Raw genomic sequence first — 11,187 nt, 5'->3', positions numbered from 1 at the left:
GTGTAGCAAGAAAACAACATATAAAACCAGCCGCACTCTTTCAAGATGGGATTGAGCAACTTGTTCTGCAATAAACATTCATGAGGCCTTTTGGTTTTGTGTTACGTGGTGATTCATCAACTACATATTATGAATTAGCTTAATGAAAACCACAAGCGGTTCTCACAGACTCGTATGTGTCTCTGAGTTTGTGTCAGATTATTAATCTTGTTTATAAGATATTTGGCGTTGGATGTCAACTCACACCCACACATCCTGGTGAAGGCCACAAACAGGCACAAAGTAATAAGTGAGGTACAGTAGAGGGCTTCATTGTTCTGGTCTCGATAAAAAAGGAAGATTCAACGCAACATGACAAACTAACCTACTTTTGAATAGCATAAAAGTTCCCTGTGCACCATGTAGTATATTGTGATGTACATTGACAGTCATCAAGGAAACTATGTGGTGTGTGTTAAGTATCTCTTGGAAAATTTGCTCTTTTTAATAAATTTAGCCTAATAACTCACACTTTAAAAAAAAAAAATGTGTGTACTTCATTGAAGCAACGGTCGAGAGGCCTAAGGCAAGTGAGCTAGACAATGTGCTCATCAGAAACTTGTTGAACTTCTTGTGGATTTTCTAGTTCATGTCAAGTGAACATTAAACATGTATGATGCATAGCAGTGCTACCTGTCGGTCTCCAGCTACTTAAAGGAAAACCACGACCTGTTCCTCCCTGAGTTCACCTGCACTGTGACATCTTTGTAAAACAGTGCTCCCTGGTGGCGATTCGGGTGAATTGCAAAGCTAGCTGCCCCCCTTCTTAGCTTACTTGTCCACCTCGAGATTTAGCATTTTACTACACACACACACACACACAAGTGTGTGAGTTGAACATAGCATAACGCAAAGGACATGCTACCACTGAATTAAAACACACGCCTCACAGAGAGACGTTGCTCCCCAGCACAGGGCGCTGCAGTAAGTTCACATTTCAGACGGATTGAGTCGGTGGATACAACTGTGTGCTAACGTTAGCCACGCTAGCAAACAAGGATAGCAGCTGGCTAACGGTACGACTGCCGGCTACACAACCGTTGGACAGCGTCCGGTGTCGTAACGGGTCATATTTATGTTAAAAGCTGCTTGGTTAAAGGCTCTAGTTCATCCTATAGCGGTATACCTACCCAGCCCATGCTAGCTACGTTAGCTGTGGGGACTAGCTTCCATGCTATCCGGCTAACTCGCTGCTAATTGTGAACCATAACAAGGTTAGGTGTGAAGAGCTACCTTTAGCTGTTTTCACATGCGCTTCTCTCCATATGCTATTCTTCGCAGGAGGTCATGTCAGGAATTAAAAGGAAAATAGAAGGCAATGATCCCGACTATGATGACATCTCGCTGGTTCAGAATAGTAAGAGAAACAAAGCGGCTGAGCATAATGGTAAGTGTATGTTTCCCGAAGCCTAAACGTGCTTTAGTTACATGCGGTGATTTCTGCTATTTTAACCTGTGCACCTCCTGCCGTGTCAGCCCGAGAAGCAGCTGTACAGAAGATTGAGACCATCATCAGAGAGCAGTTTTCTCTGGAGATGAAGAACAAAGAGCACGAGATCGATGTCATCAGTCAGGTAACGTCCTCTCTGGATACACAGTGGTGCAGTCAAGAGATGCAAAAAGTAACTTGCATACTTGTTGTGGTGTGTTGACAGCATACAGCAGAGCATTACTTGTTTTCTTTTTCCATTATTTGGCAGAGACTCAATGAAGCCAGGAGGATGATGGACAAGCTCAGGGCATGCATAGTGGCGAATTACTATGCCAATGCTGGAATAACAAAGCTCCCAGAGGTAGAGTCCCATACGTTCATCCTCGGACTGTCAGTGGCTTTACAGTCGTGGAATAGTACAGTAGCAGTAACCTTCATTCCTATCTGTGTTCCTAGCATGTTTCTAAGAGTGACCCCGCCGTGCTGAACCATCCAGCCATCCGCCGGTTCCTGGAGTCCCCGTCCCGGTCCTCTTCCCCTCTCCATCAGGGCTCCGAGACGCCCTCTCTGGCCCAGTCCGAGTCCGAGTCGCTCACCCAGCAAGGAGAGGGAGCAGAGAGGGACGGAGATGGAGGATGGAGAGAGGATGGCAGCCGGCAGGAACGCAGACCCGGGCGCAACACAGGGAAGGTGAGTTCAAGTGACAAAGATGACGGCGTCGTGATGGATGCAAAAGTGGTATCGGCATTAATTTTGCATCTTTTTCTTTTCTTTCATTAAGCCTGTAATGTTCTACATTATTTGTCATAGGACACATTTGGTGTGCCGTTGTCCTTAGGAGCAGAGCAGAGGGTGACTTATCACACTTCTGGAAGTGAAGCCTCAAGACTCTATGCAAAGAAGACAATTGTAGTGGGGAACGTGTCCAGGTATGTCACCAAACCCAGCAGACGTTTTATATTCACTGTGTCATCTTTCTGACTTAGTGTAATGTAGATCAGGGATTTATCGTTTAGGAGCATTTCAGGAAGTCGTGGGACATGATCATGCTTAGTTTTGGCTCAACTGTTTTCAGCATTGCAGCCAGGTAATCTTTCAAATGTTACAGCTAATTGAAACACTAAAATATGCTTCTAAAAAAACATTTGAGGAAAGTTAAAAAAAAATAGGCATCGCAGTAACAGAAGCTTGATTCATATTAAATTGAAGCTGCCTAGTTTAACCGTTTGATCAGAGTTCACGAGAGGTGATTGACAGCTCGTGACTCTTCGGCTCTAATTTGTTGTTTTCCTCCACCGTGCTGGTGGAGTCTTGCCAATGCCTTTAGGAACATTTAGAGGAAGCAGCTGTTTGCACAAACGACCTGTCTCATGCACTACTGTCAGGATATAGTGACAGTTTGAGCAAATATGATAGAATTGTATTTTTTTTTACACATTACCTTCTGAACCATTTGAAGTACAGAGGAGCCAGATGTTTACAAAGTCTGAGAATGTGTGTAAAAACCTATGAATGATTTTTAAGACACACATTGGCTTTGGGGCAGGTAGTTACGCGAGAGAGATGCAACTCACTCACCGATATTCATTTAAACATCACCACCAAATAGTTTGAAGCATCAAATTAAGTTTGAAGAACCAAAACTACAAAAAACCTCAAAGTTCATCAACAGAGTGGTGGTTGTGATTGAAGCACGTGTCCCTCTACAGGTACGCCTCTATCTGAACAGTTATTGCATGACTGTTGACTGAAGAGCTGAGACACACTTTGGTTTTGTTACAAGCCCAGTCTTGATGCAGTTGGATCAAGAAGAATGTCTTTTTACTTCATTTAATTTAAATCCCCCTCAGGCATGAGTCGATCCAGGTAACTTGCAGTTCCTTAAGACCACTTGTGTCAGTGTGAGACGGAGCATGTGCTATTTCTAGGAAGCCTGAATGACGAGGCCTATATTTCTTGTGCACCCTAAATGTCTCGAAGGGCTAAATTGTAATGTAATTTCTTGTGCGCTACATCACAGGTGTGCATTTATCTTTCGCCCTCAGGTACATTCCCCCAGATAAGCGTGAAGAAAATGACCAATCTACCCATAAGTGGATGGTGTACGTCAGGGGCTCCAGGAGGGAACCCAGCATCGACCACTTTGTGAAGAAAGTCTGGTTCTTCTTGCATCCCAGCTACAAACCCAACGACCTCGTGGAAGTCAGGTGTGTGTGTGTGTGTGTGTGTGTGTGTATGTCTGTTTTTCTGGATGTTTGAGACAAATTGTCCCAGCACACACACACACACAATGTTCTGATCTCGTCAGAGCTCCCCTCTCGTTGCACAAATTGGCACTTGGGTGCTAATATGACAGCAGAAGTCAGATCAATTGGGACAAATGACAACTCCAATAACATTTTCTGTCACGCGTTGCGTTGCCCATAGACACAATGTTTACTTCCCAAACTGACATCGTTATTCTGGGTTTGTAGTTCGCCCCGCCTCTTTCCACGCGCCACTTGCCAAACTGAAGGAACTAAGGAAACATTTGGAATAATAGCACCTGGATGCGTGTGACGCGTCCGTCTTCGTCATCAGCTCACGTTTAATTAAACGACTTTCAGACCGGCCGCTCCAGTGCAAAAACAGCCCGCTGAGGTTCACATTGTGTAATTCAGACTCGTTGTAAACAGACTGTTGTGCAAATGATTTAACACACAGTGCCCCCTTGTGGATATTTGATGATACAGCCCAAAATACTAGATCTGTGCGATATATTTAAGAAAAAACATTGATACTGCAGTTTGTACATGCGCATCATGAGGGTTGGGTCCGTGACGTTGTTCAGCACACAATGAGTCAGACGAGAAGTCAACATGAACATGACTAATCGTGGTCACGCAGTGGAGTCACTCGTCATGTGTGTTTAGGTGTTTGTCTTTGAGCTTAAAGCACAGAGGTGTGTAACGTGTGTCACACAGTTCATCTAGGTGTCAAGCAGGAAGAGAGCTCATTGCCTCAAGTTCTGTGATTTTTAAGATGTCTCATTTTAGTTTGTATCTTCTAAAAGTGGCAATGGATTGCACATTTGCCCATAGCTTTTGAATAAATGATTTATTTCATCAGCCAGCAGTCTTTATTCTGAGCTGCAGCCTCCCGGCTGTTTCAGCTGACAAGGCACTCGCGTTGCAGAAACGGCTCGTAAGCTGCCTCTGACTGACTCAGGTCTTCATTCCCAGTGAACCCCACGAAGCCTCAGGGCTCTGTAGACGAAGGGATGAACATGAGTAAGAAAAAAGAATAATGCATCACTCGTACGGTACTCAAACACATAAAATGCATGCACAGAGACGTGTGTGTGTGTGTGTGTGTGTGTGTGTGGGTGGGTGGGGGGGGTCTCTAGTTTGTAGTTGTGGTTTTACATATAACACACACAGAAGTGTTAAATGTAAAACTGAAAGCTGGGAACCTGGAAATGACGTTGAGATGCAGCTGAAATATATAACCCATGTATTGAATAATAATTCAAATCAAGTTTTTTGCAGCAATTTTTGGGTTTGATGTCATTTGTGACACATATACAGTGCTAAATTTGACCACTTGAGAATGTATTAAAAAACATGAAGACACCTGGACCACCATAGCAGATCTAAGCTGTGATTTAGTTTCTATAACGACGATTGAACGGCCAACACATTTTGTTCTGAAAACTGCTCAGAAATCCCCCGATTATCACTAAACCTTGCGAGGTCACACATGCTCTGCTTGCACAAGGTCTCCAGTTTGTGGTTGCAGGTTGTAATAAGGCTTTTATTATCCTCGAGGTCACAGCAAGTCATTTTATACAGTATTAAGTTTATAAACGTGGTCTGACCGGCTACGATCTGCATGAACATCATCACATATAAATACAGCAGTCTCTGCTCAGTCATCCCTAATTTATGATGTTTTAAGACTGTCAAGGGACTCTGGTATTGTATTCAAATACGCATTTAACACACATACTGCATGCAAAACAACTTCATTGAGCGTAAAGTGGGCATCTCTGTAGAGAGGAGCCTTATGGGAACCCATACAACCCATTTCCATTCACATATTTTGAAGTGAGCGGTCGAGGGACCCCTCCAAATATCCGGCGTCCCTTTTCCTCCTCCTCATTGTGCTGCATCCTCCTTCCTTTTCCCCTCTCTGGATTTGTATGCGACGAATTTACATTTGGCTTTCTGAATGCGTTTGTTCTCAGCGAGACGCCCTTTCATTTAACGCGCCGCGGTTGGGGCGAGTTTCCCGTGAGGATCCAGATCCACTTCAAAGACCCTCGCAACAAACGCATTGACATCATCCACCAGTTAAAGGTCAGACCACATCACGGATATCGCTCTGAACCAGACCGTGGTTTTCTCCATGCAGTCGTTAACTGAGCCTCTTGTGGCGTCTCAGTCCATGAAGTCCTTTGTGTTAGTGATGACTTTTGTACCGCAAATTACAAGCTAGGTACTGATGATCTTTTTTTTGTTCCCGAAAGTACACGTTGTATACTTTCACCCACTTAATGGATGTGGGCACATCACCATGAATTAAAGTATATTATAGTAATTTGATTTGGTCATTATTATGAGCGATCACCTTTAATGTATTGAACTTTACAACCATGAATGATGATGATAATAAATCGTCCACCTCTACTTTATAACCTAAACTCCGTAAAAGTATTTTATTTATTTGTATGTGTTGTTTTCCTCCAGCTGGACAGAACATACACGGGGCTGCAGACACTCGGGGCAGAAACTGTAAGTTATGAATGTTCACTTCCTGCAGTGGCTTTTTTCCCCCTCAGAGCTTCACGCTGACGATGATCTATATTCTGTCTTCTACCTGTTGCAGGTGGTTGACGTGGAGCTCTACAGGAACTCTCTGGGCGAGGACTACATCCCTCAGCCCTCTTCCTCTAAGGTGACTCACAGAGCAGCCAGCCCCCCGCCGGCCGCCTCCCTGGTCCAAAGTTACGGCCGCACCAGTTCCCCCATCTCACATGATCCTGGTGCAGACAAAGGTACACACAGAAACATTGATTATGAAAAGGTAGATGTGCACTGTAGTAAATTGAAGGTCCCCGTGCGGGTTTTGGACCACAAGTTGCTGTGGAGCGATGGTCACCAGTAGGTTTAGTTTGTATGTGTGTCTGGGCCCTATCAGAGTGTAACATATTAGGCAGTATTGATCAAATTAATGTGTTAATTTGTTAAGAAGTCTGGTTTCTTAGTTTGGAGAAGTTTGTTTTGTCTTGTTTGTATTATTGTTCCCCAAAAGGGTGAATTGTAGAGCTTTGGTATTGTTAACAGGTTAATATAAATTAAACCAAATGCAGGTAAACCTCTGTGGTAAACTACCTTAAACAAACCCAAACACCCCATCACGCGAGGTGAACTATGTGACTTAGCTCTGGAGCGTTGAGGTGCTACACGTACAAACGAATGAAGATCCATATTGAACGTGCAAGCGTGCAGATGACGCCGCTGGCTCCATGCTGCTGTGTTGTAACACGTAAAGAAACTAAACATTGTACCAATAAAAAGCAGCGTAGGGACAAGTACTGGCTGGTAAAAACAACATGAGGAATGTGTTTAATGCATTATTTAACATGTTAGTCCTCAAGGAAACACCTTTGATTTGGTGAGAAACTGACACAAAGTATCTTCATGGCCTGTTCGTGTATACAGTATTTGTTTAAATATTGGATACATTGTTTCATTGGGTTTTCTGTAACTTTGTCATGAAAGAACTTAACTCCAGAGGAGGTTGAAAGGGAGTTTAACGGAAATCTTCTCTTTCGTTTCCATTGGAGGTTTCATTAAAGTTGAGATGGGGAGGTCTGCCGGCGGCCACGGTTCCGGCCTCGCCGCCGGTGAGCGCACTCCCACCCGACCCAAAGTCAGCGACCGGATCGCTCTGGGCTCGCACGGCAGCTCAGCCTTTCAGCCGATCACAGCGAGCTGTAAGATCGTCCCACTGGGACTCCCACCCAGCCCTGCGGAGTCGCCCAGTAAATCCTTCCAACCGATCACCATGAGCTGCAAAATAGTTTCAGGTAAATGTCTCCACCTGCTGGCCGCTCCTCCTCCGTCGTGTGAAGTTTTCATAACTTTTCTTGAACTTGAACTTTTCATGAATATGAAGGTAGATTTGTGTCTTTTTTACCCGAGCAAATTTCTAGTTTGTAAGTAAATTATCTCCAAAACTTTGCTCTCAATTAAAAAAAATGCTAATAAAACGCTCTTTGATGTTTAAAAAAAAAAAAAAACGCTCTCCAAAAAAAAGCTATCAAAGCTAAAATTACCTGTTTAATAAAAAATGTTTGTTTTCAGAGAAAAAATTTTGGAAGCAAATTTTTTTTAAGAGCGTTTTTTTTTAGAGCGTTTTTTTTTTTTTTTTTTTGCGAGCATTCGGTTTGTTCTGTCTTGTGCATTTTGTACATCTTGTTCCCGAGCTTTGATGTTCTTTCTTCTAATTATTTAAAATGCAACCATTACAAGAACAAAGGAGGAACAAGAACACTCATGATTTCCTCCTTCCTGCTGTTCCAGGAAAAAATTGTAGAATTGTCTCTGCAGAAAAAATATGTTTCTGCCTCGTCTGTCTTCTTTAAATTTACATCATAGATAGCTTAAGTTGGGCTAAACTGCTCGACTCGTGGTGATGGTAGGGACATCATGTGTTGACTGGTTGCAAAAAGGAAACTGAGACATTATTCCTTATTAACATCCCAACTATCTCCCCCCCCCTCGTCCTCCCCTCACCCTCAGGGTCTCCCATCTCGACCCCGAGCCACTCGCCGCTGCCTCGCACGCCGACCACCTCGACCCCCGTCCACAGCAAGCAGAGCGCCTCATCGGTCCTCAACAACCCGTACATCATCGTTGACAAGCCCGGCCAGGTGATCGGCATGGCGTCCTCCTCCGCCGCCTCCGCAGGTACGCATCTCCTCCTCGGTTTCAAAGAGCCGGAAGCGGAGCTGAAGCGGCGTCTGAGCCGCCCACGTCGATTATGAAACATGTCTGTGTAGAACAAACTCAATAGCGGAAGAGACAACAACACTCTGGGCTCTTCCTTCCTCTCTCTCTCCATCCCTCTCTTTATTTTTGGTACTTTTTCTCTTGCTCGCCCTCATTCAACCTCTTGTACTTTCATATCCAGCTCTTTGTACTTCATCCCTTCTGGGGTTTTTTTCCAGGTCTTTCTGTACCTGAGTCTCTTCTTTGATGCTGTTGTGCGATCATAAAGTGTGACGTGTGGTGAGCCAGCAGGAGAGCTGCTGGTCACCATGGTGACTGAGCTCTGTTTTATGGCCAGATTAGGAGGATGAGACCGTGTGTGTGTGTGTGTGTGTGTGTGTGGCACTTCTACACTTCTGATAAAAGGAGTTGTGTGTGTGTGAAAATGAGGGCGCTCTGAGTGTTCTTGCTGTGTGTGTCTGTGTGTGTGGGCGTGTGTGTCCTCATGAACAAGGTGTGCAAAGACGGGTGCACCATCCGATGAAGCGATTGTGTACTTCATGTGTGCGTCACCGCGTCATGGAGCAGAGTCGTCTCACAGCATCAAGGCTGCAGCGTTTGCTTCCTCACATCCGTGGCGTCGGTTCATATTCCACTTAGAGGCTCTTTCCCTTCGCTTGCTCACTCTTTCTCGCCCACTCAGCCACTCCCACTCTTCCTCCTCAAACACACGGCTCAACCAGATCTGGCAGCAGGGCTGCAGAGTGTCAGGGATGTTGTTATCCAGCTGGAGGGTGTGGGTGTTGTGGCTGATTCACCGATCCTGAGATAAAACTAATTTAAATGCACGTAGGTAAGGAAGACGAAACTTTCTCGCTGGGCTTCAACTCCCACGCTGAGTCGGCCCTGACAGGGAACTGTCAGCTCGCGGCACAACTACCTAAAGATCACGTCACACAATCATCTCCTCCATGATTTATTGTGTGTGTTTTTGTGTAAATTATCCCACAGGAAGCCCTTCGGCCAAACAGTCTGTCGGTCAAGGCGCTCGCTCTCCAGCCCCCAAAGTTCACACCGGCACCTTCCTCTCTTCAGGGATGAAGGTGAGTTGAGTCTGAAATTGATTAACAGAATTGTTATGAACTAAAACATCTCTTCCTCTTTGAAGTGTCTGTATCTATAGCATCTGTGTCTTTAACAAACCGAGCTGGTATTAATAGCAGGCCGGGGTGCTATCTTCAGCAGATGTGAGTGCCTTGGCAAGCTATTTAAATGGGACATCACTCTAAAGATAGGAGGGGGTGCTGTGAGCTTTGCAAAATCTTGTGCAGAAGCACAATTGCTCGGCTTCGTTTCGCTCCGTGTCGATACCTCCGCTGCACAATCCTCCCACTCCCATATGCTCGTCGTCCTGTCGCCGTCTGCACAGAATTTCACTTTCCAAATGTCTGTTTTTCTCACAGTGGTTCTCCTGCAGGCTCCGATCCTACAGTTGTTTCTGTCGTAGGTTGCCGACACCGACTGTGGTACCAAAGGCCACGGCAGATGAGGGAATACAAAAACATCTCTTTGATGAATTATTGATGAAAAATCTGTTGCAGACAACAAAAACCTGTTTTTAGGATCAGCATTCTGCAGCCAGTTAAAAACAATAAATCCATCTTAATTGTACAATCAAAATGTCTTATCACCTTATGCTTTTTTTTTTTTTAAATGTTTGAATATCACCACCACTCACCTTTTTTTTTGTTGCAGGTGATTATCAAGCAGGAGCCGGGGGAAGTGTCCACGCATCAGCAGCAGATGGTTTCTACAGTAACCAGCCAGCAGCAACCTGCAGCTCCAGCAGCTCACCAGTTTGTCGCAGTGAAGGGAGGTCACATGATCATGTCGGGCCAGAAACAGGCCGGAGGGGCAACGACTAGCAAGGTCAGTCTCACAGATGTACCCACACAGCTTCACACGGCGATCCTTGACATGGTGATGGTGATGAAAACTGCTCCGCCTCTCTCGTTTTCTAGATGTTAGGCATCCCTGTTAGCTCGACGCTCCAGTCGGCAGTCAAGCAGGTGGCTATCAGCAGCGGACAGATCCTGGTGGCTAAGGGCAGCCCTTCTGCCTCCAAGGTGATGGGTGGGAAGCAGGTTGTGGCTCAGGGAGTCGCCAAAGCCATCGTTAGCGGCGCCGGCGGCGTCTCCGGTCCGCAGGCCGCTGCCAAGGCGGCCGGCAGTTCAAGTGGAAAGAGTGGAGGTCAGAGGTCACGTTATGCACCGGGTCATGTGACACTAATGTGTATTTATTATTATTATTATAGCAACAATTTGGAAGTCCACAAAACATTTTAAATTGGATATACACGTTTTATGTTCGTGGATATTAAGTGACTTTAGTGTTAACATATCTTGTGTAGAGCATGCAATAAACTAAAGATTGTACCGGGATCAAAGTCATATTCAGCTTCAGCGAAGGAAAATGTCGTCATATTGTTACTTTAATCAGTAAATAATTATTTATCACATGAATATTGAAGAGTCTTTGGCGGTTAGACCCCATCATGACGTAGAATATCAAAGCGTTTGGTGACGTTACAGGAACATATCTCATCCGACAGCAGTGATTTGATTGAGTGCAATTTCAGCGGTGAGTAATTGTTATATTTGTTTTGTGTGCGTTTGTCCTTAGTGATGGCCACTCTTCAGCTGCCAGCCAACAACTTGGCCAATCTGGCCAATTTACCTCCAG

At 44.9% G+C, this 11,187-nt stretch overlaps 1 protein-coding gene across 1 annotated transcript; it reads left to right on the top strand.

Annotated features, from left to right (window-relative positions):
• Positions 1-977: 977 nt before the first annotated feature.
• On the top strand, positions 978-10,695 carry LOC137801641 (YEATS domain-containing protein 2-like; the record flags this gene model as incomplete). The annotated part of the gene is made up of 15 exons (XM_068598963.1): positions 978-1,055; positions 1,321-1,426; positions 1,516-1,613; positions 1,740-1,832; positions 1,928-2,161; positions 2,282-2,400; positions 3,517-3,678; positions 5,697-5,808; positions 6,199-6,243; positions 6,338-6,506; positions 7,299-7,541; positions 8,257-8,424; positions 9,457-9,548; positions 10,201-10,374; positions 10,467-10,695. Coding segments are annotated over exons 2-15 (2,038 nt in total), but the record flags the coding sequence as incomplete, so codon positions are not given.
• Between the last annotated feature and the right edge of the window lie 492 nt (positions 10,696-11,187).

The sequence above is a fragment of the Clinocottus analis genome, unplaced genomic scaffold, assembly GCF_023055335.1.
Source record: "Clinocottus analis isolate CAN_PGR_092001 unplaced genomic scaffold, fCliAna1.0.p SCAF_417, whole genome shotgun sequence".
In the NCBI taxonomy this organism is placed as follows: domain Eukaryota; kingdom Metazoa; phylum Chordata; class Actinopteri; order Perciformes; family Cottidae; genus Clinocottus; species Clinocottus analis.
Note: the sequence above shows the minus strand (reverse complement) of the source record. Positions and strands in the feature narration are given on the sequence as shown.